Source organism: Lissotriton vulgaris, chromosome 3_1 (genome assembly GCF_964263255.1).
Source record: "Lissotriton vulgaris chromosome 3_1, aLisVul1.2, whole genome shotgun sequence".
NCBI lineage: Eukaryota > Metazoa > Chordata > Amphibia > Caudata > Salamandridae > Lissotriton > Lissotriton vulgaris.
In genome coordinates, this window is record NC_141689.1 from 1,241,770,093 (window position 1) to 1,241,785,990 (window position 15,898).

A 15,898-nucleotide genomic window follows, 5' to 3' on the forward strand; every position below is an offset into this window, starting at 1 on the left:
GAGGCAATTAAAGGCTTCCGCACCATCCTGTCAAGGGCACTATGCAGCCATTTAAAAAGGTGTCTACTCTTTACCAGTCACAGTATTAAATGTAAGACGTTATGTGTCCGGGGTTCATCCTCCCCCGCATCCCAGAGTGTTGTAAAGGTCCAGAAGGTATGTAAGGAACTGGCCAGAGGGCAAGCCATGTGTCTCAAAAAGGAACTCCAAGTATATCACCATGGCGGTCTCATAGCAGTCGCCAACTGTCACCAGCCCTACTTCCGTACAAGCCGTCAGGCATGCCTCTGCACTTATACAGTATTATAAAAGGAGGTTCAGAGGCGTAGAAGCTGTCAAGTAGTGCACTGATTGTAAGTCACAAAGAGGTGGTGCACTGTCTGTGCACCTCTTGGCAGATGGAAAAAGGTTCCTATGGATCCCCAATATATCTTCTTGCAGTCACTGACTGCACTCTCCTGCAGAGGGATCTGTGCCCCCCTCTTCAAATGCTGGACGATTGCCACTTGCACAGTGAAAGGAGTACTGGTAGCCTTAACCAGCTGGCCTGCCTATCACCAATGTGCGGTACCCTGGACAGATGTGTAATTGCGACTGTGGTGGGAACGGGATATTCATAATGATAGAGCACACTGACCCTTTCTGTGCTCTGCACACCTAGTTAAGGTACACTGTGGCACATACCAGGGCAGTGTGTCATATCTGTTATATGCATCAGCGATCAAGTGACCTGACACATTAGCAGGCTTGAATGTCCCAGTGTTTGTGAATCACCCTCCCATATTCACTATCCCAGTGGATTAATATAAGCCAGCTCCTGTGGTGCAAAAAAAAAATCAATAACTTCTCACTCATTAACAGACTTAGTAGCCTCCTAGATGCATCTCTTGGACTTCATTGGCATTCCCTATTATCAGACTGAATGCAAAAAGATCTTCAATTGGGCCTCCCTCTATAGCTGTCTTTTTGAACTCATTGCAACAAGCACATTTTAGTGTACACATTCTGTCTTTGAAGAATTTTCAAATCTTGTTCATTGTAGCTCTCCTCCATGTAAACAAATAAAGAGGCTTCAGCCAGCACTCCTATGTTATTGTTTATTTATTGATAATGCCAGTTTATCTCTTGTCACCCATACAACTTTGACATACACTGACTGGTGCTTAAAATAAAATATTGTTTTGTGGAAGTGGGTTTGCATACGTTTAACTCTTGAAAGATGGAGAGTTGTTTTTTTCTGTCTATGGATAGACATCCTTCCATTATCCAATCCTTACTTCTTCTGCTTCTCTGTGGACATAAGAAAAGAATGCATCAGAATATTATATTCGAGAAAAAAGAAAGGTATTCAAGAATCTGAGAATATATAGATGGTATGGTCAAGGCTTTACTAAGAGCGCACAGGCAGAGGAGTGGGGTAAGTAGCGCTGCTCAAACTTATTTTTTGCACTGGTGTTTGTCCTTTTACAGTGCGAATGTCACCATGTGCAGCGCCAAAGTATGCAGCTTCTATCTGCTGCTGAAGTAGATGTTTAACTCGAGCGGCAGCTTCGTCAACGTGAGCGGCAGGTTTCTCAATGCGAGCGGTAGCGACCTGCTGCGACCGCCCATGTTGAGATATCTCGCCCGAAGGTGGTCTAGAGTACCATTTTCCTCACTCGTTAAGGAGAGGAAAAACTCTGCTTCGTGGAGTTTTTTTTTAACTCTGCTCTCTAAGCGAAGTGGGCAAAACTCTCCAAACTCTGCGAGTAGAGCGGAATTTTAAGCACAGGCCTAGTTATAAGCAATGTTATATGAACAGGGTCCACTGTGGGGCTCTTTGTAACAAAATGGAATCCTCTTAGTATAAATCAGGGGAAACCCACACTGAATGTATTATTTTGGCAGCCTACCAGAATGTTCCCATTTGGGTTGCATACAACATACAAAGTACAGACGACACAGTGTGTGTATAAATATAAAAATGTATCCAAAAGACACAATAAATCATCCTTGGTTCGTTCTTAGGTCAAGTTGTACAAACAAGCATGTGTGCACAGTATAGTACAATGCGGATCACAAATAATCCAATGGTGATGCAGTATATGCAAGACACCAGCAGAAACTGAAAGGGATTTACCCAGACAGGATTAATGAACTTGCATAGTGCATGTCTCAATCCAGAGTAGCAAAGTGTTGTTATGTGTAGGTACTAGTGGGTGAATGTATGGGAGTATGGGTGATTATGCATAAGGAGCTCTATCAGAGTTGTGCATGAGCCCGTATGAGGGAAGCCTTTCACACTCCTTTGCTCAAGGACATTTACTCTGGGAACCCTCCCTCGACTGAGACCTAGCTATTCTGACTGATGCCCGGTGGAGCTACCCCAATAGCTATTGGAGAGAAGGGCTGTGGATTCCCTCCTCTGCAGTCTCCTGATGCCCGGTGGAGCTACCAGATAGCTAAAGAGGAGATGGGTTTATGGACTCCACCCCCGCCGTCACCAACCAGATTTTCCCCTCGTCTCTACGTCTTATCTTCCTCCTACCCCTTTACCCTATCCCCTTACCATTCCTTGCTCCATTCACCTTGTCCTCTATGTTCTTTAAATGCTTTTCTTGATACTTATGTAACTTTTAACTTATGTTAATTGCAACATTATTGTTCCTCATGTAAAGCACTCTGATTCCTTCGGGTCTAGCCAGCGCTATATAATAACTCATTAATTAAATATGTTCCCATTTAGTACTCTTTCTCTCTTTGTCTACTTCCCTAGCTCCTATCCCCTCTCCTCTGAATGTCTCCCCTTGCCTGCTACTCTGCCTAGCCCCCTGTCCTTTGTGCCCTTTGACTAAGCACTACTTCTCCCCTTATTGGGGAAAGATCCAATATTTATACTCTGGAGTCTCAGCAAACCCGCTGAGAGAGTCCACTGCGCCAAGGGAGCCACTCACAGCTGAGGTATGGTATGGCACCCCTTGCCAAAGCACTCCCTCCCCCCTTCTTGGGGAAGGATCCAGTATGTAGGCCTTGGAGTCTAGGAGACCCCTCTGAGAGAGTCCACTGCGTAAAGGGAGCCTCTCGCAACAGAGATAGGGAAGAGATACCACTTCCCCTGGGATCACAGCTTACTGGACTTAGCACGTTGCTTTGACTCGTCTACCGGTTTGTGTCCCGGTCGCCCTTCCACTCCTCTCTCCATGCGGTGTCTCTCACCCTCCCCTCCTCTTTCCCGCCTTCATTATCTGTCTACTTTCCCTGCTCCTACCCCTCTCCCCTGAATCTCTCCCCTTGCCTGCTTTTCCCCTTACGTATTTGTGCTTATTGTTTTTTATCGACCTTACAAGTAACTATGTTGCCATGCTCTAATAACTGTGTAACCTTTGTAACGATTTAACCTGTAACTATAATCTGATTCTCATGTAAAACGCTCTGATACCTCCGGGTCTAGCCAGCGCTATATAAAACCTTTAAAATAAATAAATTAAAATAAACTACATACAGTCAGTGATGCTGGCTTCAAACCCAGGTGCTCATGCAGATCTGTGTTGGCAGATTGTGCAGCTCATGGTCTTTTCCAATGCCAATCATGTGTTGCTGTTGATTACAAAACATTTCTAATTCTTACCTGCACCACAAGGGGCACTGTACTCTACGATCGCGTACTCAGCTAAAACAAAAGCAAGAATGAAATGTATTGATATAGTTAATAGCATAAACCTACACAGTAGCCTTAACTGCACTTCACAGTGTCATTTTAAAGCATTTTATTTTATACAGCAAAAAAAATTAAGTAATAGCAAAATATATATATTACACTATTCAAATTCTAAACATATCGATCAAAAATCCTTACTCCTTTCTTAACATGTATTTCATTTTGTAGGGCACATTATTTCAAATCACACTAGTGCAGCATTAGGTGGTTTCAATTTGTGCAGCTCTCAACCCAGGACGCCAATGCCACTGTGAGAAGTTGGCCTGGTATATGCTGTCCACTAATTAAAGTGGGCACCTTGCACCAGTTCAAACAACCCTTATGGTGATTAAGAGGTCAAAGATAACCTTAGAAAGCTATCCTAATGGTGGCTGTGGACAGGAGCCTCCAGGCTTAGTCTTGAAGGCATGTTAAGCAGCTTGTTTTACTAGAATGCAGCTGCATAGTATTGGTTAAATGAAAGGAGAACCACACAGTACTTATAAAAATATGTATTTACTAACATAACATTCTCTAGTATGACACAGTATCTCCTACACAGAGAAAATCACAAAGCACTCAGTACTGTAGCACAGAAACAATAGTAAATAGCGCTAATATACAGTGGGCTCCTGGGGGAGACCAAATACTAAAATAGTGGTATAAGAACCACGACTCAAGTCAAGACAGTGTCTAGAGGATGTAGAATCGCTGGGACCCCAAGGAACCACCCATGGTGAGTAAGTAGGGACCCCACGGAGGACGGGTGCAGTGTGGGAACACACCTGCGTGCTCTGTACATCTCTATGGGGAAGTCGCGGTTGAAGTTTTAGAGTTTAAGGACCCTTCCCAGTGGACTTTGAAGAGATACTGTGGAAGTTAGGAGGTTGGAGAGCCACCCCACCCATGGATACCGCGCTTCCAGAGTTACCTATCCCAGGAAAGCCAGGGGCATAGGTCTGAAGAGGCATCGGAAACTGCTGTCGAACCCAAAGGAGAACTTTGAAGAAGAGCCGCTGCTGGATGGAAGAAAAGTGTCAGTTGGAATCCAGAGGTGAATTCTTGTCTAAGAGTATCTGAAAGCAGAGGGGACAGAGTCTGGGTCACTCAGGAGTGTCCTGGGGCTCGGTAGATGAATGCCCACCGATGTTGGGTGCTTCAGGTGCGTTGATAGAGTTCTTGACTCTGCAGCCACGGGGACAACCAGGAGCCGGAAACGAGGTATCCCACAAAGGATATCGAGTGCTTAGGGGTCGGTGTCCGGCGGGAGCACCAACAATTCTTGGCAACAGCAACCCATGCAGAAGGGTAAAGAAGGTTACAGGTCGGACCAGCAGGGTCCAGGAGACTCACCGAACACAGGGGAGTCAGAGCAGGCCTAGAGCAACCAGGGGAGCCCAACAAAAGCAAAGTTGGCCCTCAAATGGACCCACTGGCCGGAGACACAGGAGTCGCGAGAGGAACTTGAGTGATTCCACCAAACAGCAGCCCACGGGACACTTGGTGCAAGGAGGCCAGAGTTCTTGGTAGGAAATGGTGCAAGAGGTTGGGGCTATTCGGAGCCCAAAGCACTTTCTCAGGAAACGCCAACAAGCATATGCAATTGCAAATGAACGCAGTGCACAGGGGTACGGGTATTGCAACCCCCATGAGGGATTCTGTCCTCAAACTTGGTAAGAGGGCAGCTCGGACCTCGATATACATAGAAACCCACCTCCTGTGTTGCAGGAGCCTTCAGAGTTCGTAGGAGCTGAGGAGCAGCAGACTGGTCAGTCGTGATGTGGTGCCTGCAGATGCAGGGGAGTGACTCCTTCACTCCAAGGGATATACCTTCAGTTGTCCTTGATGCTCCATAGGTCCTGCATGGAGACTGTATGGTGCGTGGGCACAGACGGTGTTCCAGACTGAGAGGGAGACGAAGTTGGGGCCCAAACAAAGACCAGTGAAGTTCAGAGTTTCCAGACGGTCAAAGTTCAGTGGTTTATGGTTCAGAATCTTGTCCACGTTGAATCTAGAGTCCTACAACCAGGTAAGCCCTTAAGTAACCATGGGATCTGGTTAGACAGATTCAGGGGACCCTCCCAGGGGAGGGTCTGGACAGTGGGGAGGTTACTCCCATGTCATTTGTCCAGTTTCGTGCCAGAGCAGGAGCTAACGTCTCCCAGGACAGGTTTGAACTGGACAATGCACAGGGACACCAAATGTGCCCCTCATGCAGACTTTCGGTCGCTGTCAAGAGCACCCACCCAGCCCTAATACATGAAACCCTGTCTGGGAGGCGGTCACACCTCCCTGTGACAGAATGCCACTCTATATGTCGTAAATGGTAGCTGCACTAACAACCCAGGAGAATGGACTCCGTTGGCTGCTGGGGGGTTCTGCTCATGCAGTGTCACCCTGCTTTTAGGATTGTTAAGGCCCCTGCTATAGGGGTGACTTATAGGTTTTAAGTGTAGTGACCCTTAGGTATAGTAAACCTATATCTTAAGTAAGTGGTGCATGCACCAACTTACACAGGCTGCAATGGCAGGCCTGTAGTTCCATTTTGCATGGCCTCTCATGGGTGGCATAATACATGCTTCAGCCCATGGGAGGCCTCTGGGGTACCTATGCCCTGGGTACATGGGTACTGTATACTAGGGACTGACAAGGGTACCCCAGTATCCAATCTGGAGTGTACCAAAGTAGATAACATAACAGTTTAGGGAGAAAGCAGATAGACTGGGGTCCTGATTAGCAGGATCCCAGTCAGACTAATAAAAAACAGTATCACATTTAGCAAAAGTAGAGGTAACCATAAGAAGCAGATCCTACTTTCCTACAGCCACTATTTTGGCAACATTATGCATAACCTTCTATTTATGCAGCTCATAGTAGATTATAGATTGCCATGAAGTCAACAAACCGCTGCCCTACGTGTGTTGTTGGTGAAAACGTCTGCCACGTCCTGTTTACCAACTCCACCCTGTTTTTGTGCACTCATTCACACTAAGTGAAAGAAACAACTTATTTTAACTAGGTATTTCTTTCTGCACTCTGTACCATGACCCATCTCCCCACTGCTGGTGGCCATGAAAAATGCTGGAATATTCATAGGATCCTCTTCCACACTGCAGCCTTTCCCTGCGGAAATGTACGTGCTTTTTGGACTAGGAATTTGCTGCTTAGTAGAACCATTCAGCCAAGTGATTGTTAACTGGCTGACTTCTATTGCCCCAACTGAATTATTACTGGAAGATGGGGACCCTAGTGTAAGCAATTTCTATAGAAACAACTATACAGCACATGCACACATTAGGAAATATTCTATTTAATTAACTAGCAAAGACATTTACAAAAATCAAAATTAACATTTTACTGGGAAGTTTGGAGCTTTTAAAAATGCGATTTTTAATTATTAAATATGAAGAGACGTTAGACTCTACCACAGGGGACTCTAACTTGTTCAATAATGAGATCTACTTCTGAACAATGAAAAAGTACTGAGCTACTAATGACTTTCTTTGTTAGTGCCGTAGTGACCACATCACATATGACCACAATAGTAACCACACCATGCAGGATTATAATAGTGACCATCTAGATGTATGTTACAATAGAAGTGCCAACATTTCAAATCCAGAATACTGATTACATAATATCATAAAGCTACTTATACATTGGTGACTATGGATTTACTGTTCTTAGCTCCATTTTTACGTACCTTAAAAATATACACATATATCAAGATAAATAGCTTTAAAGTTATGAATGTAGATAAAACTATCCTTACCTATATATACTTACCTTAATGATGGTGTAATTATCAATGCCGGATTCATTCACATAGTTTGGGGCTGCCTGACTATCTCTGTCTACTGGTGTCAACTGACACAAGAATTGGCAGAGGTGATGCATCACACAAGACTCAAAACATTAGAGAGCTGTTTGCTGGGCCTTTACCCCAGAACCCTGACTAGTAGTGTGGGCTCTAAATGTACTGTTCATGCGAGGGGGTGATCAGGGGAGGGGGCTGGTGCTGACCAGTCGAGCGATCGTCACCAGATGGCTTGCCACATAACAGATGGTAGGAGTAAATTATATAGTGGGCGACAGCAGAAGAGTATGCCCTGCCAATGGAAGAACAATGGGGCCTAAGACGTACATCTGCGACCATCATTGCTAACCTTAGTAGAAGGGAGGGAGAGACACTGGAATCACAATCTCCTGCATCGAGCACAATATGGGCCAGCCCTACACACTCACGAAGGGAAGTAGACTGCTGTACAAGGACTGATAACAGGCAGGGTGGGCGCAGATTGAACGAGACATGAGGGAGGGATCTTGGACTAGCAAGTTGGAAGGAAACTGACTGGGAAGGACTACTTAATAGGTTTGTATTGTTTCAAAGTTGCAACTGCAAACTTCTGCAATGAATATTGACGTGTTACATTTAGTCCACAGAGATTTATTTATTTAGAGTTTTATAGAGCGCAAACCAGACCCATGACGGTATCAGAGCGATTAATGTAGGCAACATGCACTGACTGTTACACAAAATCAGTCTAAAATGTCAGAAATGCTGTACCATGAAACCGTTGCATTGCTGCATGCATCACAAACTGACAGAGAGGAACAGGGGTGGTCCGGGCGTTGGGGTGTTGCCCCACTGATATTTGCCCCTTCTTTCCCCAGTACATGTGAATAAATATACACAGTAAAGAATAGTTATAATAATTGAGACTGATAAAAAAGTGTGACTCACGAGTCAGCATTCAGCCGCCGGCACGACTGTGGCTCTGAAGGGGGTGGGACTTCAATTAATTTGTTAGACAGGTTCACATGGATCACAGGCAGGGAGCGCCCGGCAACTAGGCCACAAAGTGCGCATGTTGGGTTGGACGGCTGCCTTTTTCCGGACAGCCTGACATGAGCACTAGAGGCTTCTCTACTCTGTACATTAGTGAGTGGGGGTTGCTCAAAGCTGCACACCCCCTTCTCCTAATTTGCGGTGAGTTTCCCACTGAGGCCATTCCTGGCACTGCTGTTTTGCTATCAAACAGCAAGGGATCTGCATCAGGACTGGCTGAGAGACACGGTTGCTGGGCCCTAGTCTAGGCTTCTGGTGCACAGTTTGTGCACATAGGGCAGCGGGTTGGGAGGTTCTGCCCTCGAAGCAATGACCAATCACTATATTGGCTTATTGCCAAGCAATGCAGTGATGCCATTTATTCCATTGCTGGACGGCTGCGCAGCCACTGCCTGTCTCTCCTCCCTCTCGAAGAGCGAGCAGGACAGACTCAGACCACACCTGTGACCTTACAGCTGCTGTGGCCATACAGGCTTTAGTCGAGCCTTGTGTATGACTGTGTTCACCACCATGAAGATCCGACTCCGGAGTCAAGTGGACAGTCAGTGGGCTTGGGTCACTAACAACCAGCCAGTACCACTTAACCCTGAGCAAAAGTTGGTGGCACAAACTATTGTGTAAAAATGTAATATTGTCATTATTGTGTTTATTATGTGGAAGTGGAACTGGATACAGGCAGTGATGCTGTCTCGGCAAGTGTTCAGTGGAGATGGGGAGAAGAAGTGAGGTGAGGTTGGGTTCAGTAATGGTCAGTGTGGTTGGTGGTTTGGTCGTCCTATCATTAATAAGAATTGTCAGTATGGAATAGTTGAAAGGTTGGTTTAAACCCTCCTTTCCTGTGTCTCTCGACCTCTATGATCGATGTTCCTTTGTATCCGTTTCCTGTCTGGAGACTGGATACCTGTAGCTTTTGCCACCCTATAAATTCTAACTCAACTTCAGTCACCTAAAACAGCCTGAAACTTCCACTATGTGCCAAGCTAGAGCACTGATGACATACCATGACTTGTGGGCCAACCGTATTCACCATATCTGTCCTTTTTAACACACTATAGAGTGCTGATCATGTGACAAAACAAAAAGAACATGCCCAAAATGGGTACCAGAATCGTCTGTGTCTACTGTGCCCTGTATTTCAGCAAACTGTGAACAAACCCTAAAAAGCCAGCTGTTGGTGGCACAAATGTTATTTGTGCCTTGAGTTGGCCGCAATGCTTACTGAAAATTTTGCGTACCCTTTGTAGTGTTGAAATTCCAGCTCTATTAGATTTAGCAAAGATCAAAGCGTAACTTGGGTAACTAATAATATACACTGCACAGTTTTACCATTACAAATGACTACGCAAGAGGAAAACCCAGCGCAGAGTTATATCTCCTAAGACTGACCTGCTGCTGGTATCGTCACCTGTGCTGGCGCTCCAACAAAGCTGCCTTGCGCTTTTCTGGATCTTAAATAGCATGTGCCACTGCACGCCTGTTTGAGTTTTACTAGTGCCGGACAAAGCTGAAGTATATCCGACCTGGTGACCTAAAGACATGGAGCGAGACGATACAAGGGCCTTGGGCGCTTTTGAGGTTTCCTTGGGAATCACACCTGAGTCAGGTGAGTTTCATATGTATTTCTTCAGTTCTGACTGAGCTGATGGTGACCCGAGGTCGTATGATCAGTGATTTCGCATCACGTGACATTCATAGACACCTGGGTACCCATTTGGCCTATTTCTGGAAATGGAGGGTTACATAAAACAGACTGCGCAGTACGCACTGTTTTGCTGTGTAGGTTTTGTTTGGCAGATGTCTTAGAGCTGAGGCACATAGTACATATGCACACTGCACATGTCAATGTCAGGAGGCTGCTTGGTTGGTTGCATTTTTATTTATTTACTTGGGGAATGAGACCAAAGGTGCTATTGTCGCTTCGTTTGGCCAACAAGAACAAGGATGCATGGCGTGACTTGAACATGTTTAATAACTTGCTCACAGGAGACAATACTTTGTACTTTTGTTTTTTGTTATTTATTCTTTTTTAATTGCCGTCATGTGGCCAGCTTTCATATAACATATTTGCTATTATGGATATAATCTGACTGTGTTTAGTTGAGGAGAAAGAGTCACACAGAAAGACATTCCTCTGTCGATGTTATTACAGTGAGGTCAGTAAAATTATTTTATGCATGTTTAGAACTGTGGTGGACGGGTACTGTGATGGGACAGGCGGTCTGGCATAGTCTGCACGTCTTCTGTCTCTTTAGAACGGGACTGGAAACACAGGCTAAGGGTAGCCCTGGTAGACGTCTTTCTTTCTATGGAGTATGTTGATTGAGCAATATTTTATTGTTCCCTCATTAGCTGCAGCGCAGTAAATTAACCCCTGCCCAGTGCGTGTAACCCGAAGCAGCCAAGTGTCAATCAGCACTACTACCAGCAAGGGGAGCTAATGGAGTTCCATCATCAGGATGGAGGTGATGGGATTATATTTCTTCATCCCCTGAATGAGACGTACAGTGCCTTATAGGGAGCCCTACTGCCTTTTAATGTTTATTCCTTGCTGTCACTTATATTTCCTCAGTAGATTTCATTTGTAAAGGTATACCAATAAATAAGGAAATCTGTAAGGTATTCAGCATTGTTATCTCAAAGTCTGTTATGAAGTTCTGTGGTTATGCTGAATAAGCAGCTACCTACATAATTATCATATGAAATCTCTTTGTTGATGTCATACTCATAACTACACTTTCACAAATGCCTTATTAGCCTTCTGGACTTCTCAAATTTGCTTGAAAATGTACCATTTGCCCACTCTTTTTTCAAGATATTCTTGGGGGGAGAACCCCCTTGAAGCCCCATTAGGATGGTCAGGCTCCCTCGCTACGCTCAATCGCCAAAGGTCACTCCTCCAGAAATTTAAATGTCACCACCTGACACTGTAGAGGAAGGAAATGCGATTACTAAAATCATTAAAAAGATATAAAATGACTCTGCATGATTAACAAAATAACAGCCATAGCAACAAGTGCTGCTCTAGCATGTCACATTGTCTTATTTGCTTCTAATTGTATCTCTTCAATAAGTTGGCAAAATCCATGTGCAAATCATTAATAATTCAAATTCAGTGCCTCTCTACTCTTTGCAAGTGTGGGTATTTTGGCAATTGCTAGATCTTAATAAATATATTTTTGTTATCTTCTTCATTTGCTCTGTGATTATGCTCTGATAAAGTAGGGTTATTTGAGTTCATCCCAAAATCTAGTGGTCATTTCCTTGAAAACACCTGTTCAAAGAACGCTGCATCACGATGCATTAACACTTAACAGACCAGCTACTTCTGCTTTCACTAATTAACTTTGTGCTTGTCTTGTCAGGCAGGATTTAAAGCAGTAATGTAAAAAAAAGAAAGGCCTTAAAGGGCCTTTCCATAGGTAATGTATAACTGCAATAGCTTAAATGCCCTTGGCACCAAGGTAATAATATTAATAATAAACCTCCCCAACGTCGCATTATGTATCACTCAAATATCAGTTTTAAATAGATTTGAAAATTCAAACATTAGCATATCAGCCCTAAAAATTCACACATTTTCATCTCTAATACACGCTTTTCAGTTTTAGTATACATGTATTCAGTCAAGCAAAAGCTTCTAATTTAGTAGGCTGGGCCAGACACAGAAGAGCTACTTACAGGTAGCTGGAGAGCTTCCAATAGTTCAAGAGCTACTCGTTAGCGAACCATGTCCTATGGTATACCGCATGATATCATTTTGATTTTTTAATCATTGCCAAATTAATGCGCGTTACCCCTTCTATCAGTGTGCGTCTTTACGTTCCCAGTCCGCTACTAGGTCCAGTCTTGTGCCCCTCACTACATAGCTTGCGATTGTTGCATCATTTTACCTTCTACAGTCTTCCTCTCAAAAAGCCAGCAACTTGGCCCAGAGATAGTCAGATTTCCGGGAGCAGCCTCTCACCTTCTTGACTATGGCTTTAGCCTGCATGCACCACTCAACATTACTAATGCATCTCTCCAGACTTGGCATAGACCTCTCCCTTCACAATCGTATTCTGTCCTCTGTGACGACTATAAGGACTGTGTTGCAAAAGAGCAAGTCATGGTTAAGTATTGTCACTTCACCCCAGATTACAAATATCACCAGGGGTGGCGTGAGGGCCACCTTTTCTCTACAACCATAGAAATATGCTCTTCAGTCTTGTTCCAGAATGTCCGAAGGCACTGACCAGTGTTTAATTTGTAAAAATATAAGTGCCGGGGCTCTTGTCAGGAGGCAGCTTGCACCAGCCCATTTCTCCTATTAACTCTGCCTAAAACCCAACAAACTAGTGACCATGAAAGTGGTAGAGGATGTGGCTTAATGGCCAGAGTTCATTTGAGGGGGTAAGCGTAAGGAGAGAAGACGTTGAGAATGAGATTACTCTGTTACGAGATGAAGGTATGGGAGAACATTTTACTCAGTTTGGGTTATGCGCATAAATTAACTAAGAGCATTGTCTAGCATTAATTGTCTAAGAATGCCTGATTGGGGTTCCAAAAGAGAATGCAGGCTAAACACGGGCGGTAATGGTGGGTGTGAGAAGCTCCTTTGGGCACAAGTTTATATCGTGTGGTTGCGCATTTTGAGGGAAAACGTTGCACGTTTAATCACTGGGATGTATTGTTTTGCATGTAACCGGTACATTAGCATATCTGGAGTGGTATTTGAAACGCACTCTCATAATAGCTGGGTCACGTAAGGAGACCTGTGTTTCCCGCTGTATGTCTTTTGAACACTCGTTTTGCTTGATCCTTTTTCATCACAGGTTGCTGGAGTCACCTCTTTTTCATCAGTAATTCACGTTCTTTGCACTCATATTCTCATCTCCTGTTCTTCTTCATGTACAAATCCTATCATTGATCTATAACTAGCACTTTTCATAAGTGATGCATTAGGATAACGATATGGTACTTCTTTTTTACGTTGTATTGCCTACTTGATGGAACGGAACCACGCAATCTTGTGATAAGAAAACAAGTTACTTACCTGTAACTTTGGTTCCCCAGTATTGGTAACTTTCATAGATTTCCATGCTTTCTATCATTCCCCGTCGTCGGAATGGGAGCCTCGGTAAATAGAAAATACCTTAGTAGTAAGCACAAAGTGAAAAAATAGGCCTAGGCCTCATCTCATTTTGTAACTTATCCACCTCTTTTTGTGAAAGAGACCAAATTCTTGCAGTAGCCAATCAGAGCAGCCTCACCCCATAGAACCTTCCTGAGAGAGCCTCAGAGCCTCAGATTTTCGTAGCCGTTGTGAACAACAACATTATAAGACAATAAGGCTGAGCTTTCCCAGGGGAGGAGGGTGGGCGCATGGGAATCTATGAAAGTTACCAATACTGGGGAACCAAAGTTACAGGTAAGTAACTTGTTTTCTTGCCCCAGTATTGGAACTTTCATAGATTCCCATGCTTTGTATCAGAATAGCTAGCAGTAAAGAAAAAAGCATATTTTGTAATATGTGCACCTGAAAATGTCATACATAATTCTGATAAGAAAACCAGATACACATTAGCATCACAAAGCAAAATAATAACAAGTAATACAAAATATGCAAACAGGAAGGTGGGATAGAAAGGAAAGCTCACCGACTTATTGGAAAAGGTTCCTCAAAACCGCCTGGCCCACAGCCGCATCCTCTTTCACAGAAGAATCCAAGCAGTACTGGCGAGTGAAGGTGTGGACACTGCTCCATGTCGCCGCTCTACACATGTCCTTGATCGGGACACCTGCGAATAGAGCCACCGATGAAGCCATTGATCTCGTAGAATGAGCACGAACTGCTCGTTGAAGTGGTTTCCCCGCTGCTTGATGGCAAAAGTGTATTGCACTAGATATCCAGCGGGAAATGCAGGGTTTAGAAACTGGTCACCCCCTTCGAGGAGCGCTGAATGAAACAAAAAGCTGGGAAGATTTTCTGAATAGTCTTGTTCGCTCCAAGTAGAATTTAAGACATCTGTGAATGTCCAAAGAGTGCAAAGTCCTTTCAGCTGGCGTGGAGGGCCACGGGAAGAAGGATTTTAAGACCACCGGCTCATTCAGATGAAATTCTGAGGGTACCTTCGGAATAAATTTAGGATTTGTCCTTAGGATGAGAACATCATTTTTGAATTGTAGAAAAGGATCCTCAATTGTGAAAGCCTGGAGCTCACTAACTCTTCTAGCCGATGTCAGGGCCAAGAGAAGAGCCAGTTTCCATGAGAGAAACTTAAGGTCAGCCCTATGAATAGGTTCAAATGGGGCCTTCATTAGATGTGACAGGACCAAATTAAGATGCCAGGCTGGTGGTGGTCGGACTGGTGAAAAAGCCCTGAATAGACCCTTCTGGAATTGTTTAATGATCCTTGCAGACCACAGGGAAGGACCCGATGATGAACGTCTAAATCTGGAAATGGCCGCTAGATGTACTTTTACAGAAGAAGGACCCAATCCAGATTTCGCAAGAGAAAGGATGTAAGGCAAGAGTTGGTGCGGTGCAGAAGTATATGGATGTAGACCTTCCCTTCAACACCAAAGGCAGAATCTTTTCCACTTAGCCCGATAGGTTTTGTTCGTACTAGGCGCTAGGGCCTGGGCCAAAATGTCTTTACATTCTCCTAAAAGATTTAAACCCTGGAACTCTCTGAACTCAGGAGCCACGCTGTCAATCGTAGGGACTTCAGGTCCGGATGCAGAACCTGTCCGTGACCCATTGTCAACAGTGGCGGAACAGGACGCAGGAGAATTGGATGATCTTGGGAGAGGAGAAGAAGTTCTGTGTACCAAAACTGCCTGGGCCATGCTGGTGCGATCAGAATCATCCTGCACGGCTCCGCCTTGAGCTTGCGGATCAGTCTCGGGATCAGCGGAATGGGAGGAAAGGCGTAAACAAATGCGCCGTACCAGGCAATCAAAAGCGCATTCCCCAAGGATTCCCGATGGTGAACCCTGCTTGCGTAGCACTGGCATTTGGCATTCTGGGGAGTTGCAAACAGATCGATGGATGGGGTTCCCCAACGTGCAAACAGTTCCTCTAGAATGGTCTGATCCAGTTCCAATTCGTGGCTGATAGTCTTATGGCGACTCAAAGCGTCCGCTGTGGCATTGAGTGTTCCAGCAAGATGTTCCGCTGAAAGGGTGATATTGTGTTGGATCGCACAATTCTAAAGCCTCTGTGCTTCCTTCGAAAGGGTGCAAGATCTTGTTCCGCCTTGCTTGTTTATGTAGTGCATGGCTGTGGTGTTGTCTGTACGAACCAGCACTGAACGGTTGCGGATCCTCGGAAGGAAAGCTTGTAAGGCTAGACGAATGGCCATAAGTTCCAGTAGATTGATGTGGAACTTGAC

The 15,898-nt window shown here is 44.6% G+C and overlaps 1 protein-coding gene across 1 annotated transcript in view; it reads right to left on the bottom strand.

Annotated features, from left to right (window-relative positions):
• Positions 1-1,083: 1,083 nt before the first annotated feature.
• Positions 1,084-15,898, bottom strand: part of LOC147727726 (alpha-2-macroglobulin-like) — a 1,118,600-nt gene continuing 1,103,785 nt past the window's right edge. Inside the window, exons 36-37 of the mRNA XM_086961723.1 lie at positions 3,608-3,649; positions 1,084-1,290 (exon numbers count right to left, since the gene is read on the bottom strand). Coding sequence (XP_086817849.1) covers positions 1,274-1,290; positions 3,608-3,649 — 59 coding nt within the window. The 3' untranslated portion in view covers positions 1,084-1,273. The remainder of the gene's footprint in view (positions 1,291-3,607; positions 3,650-15,898) is intronic.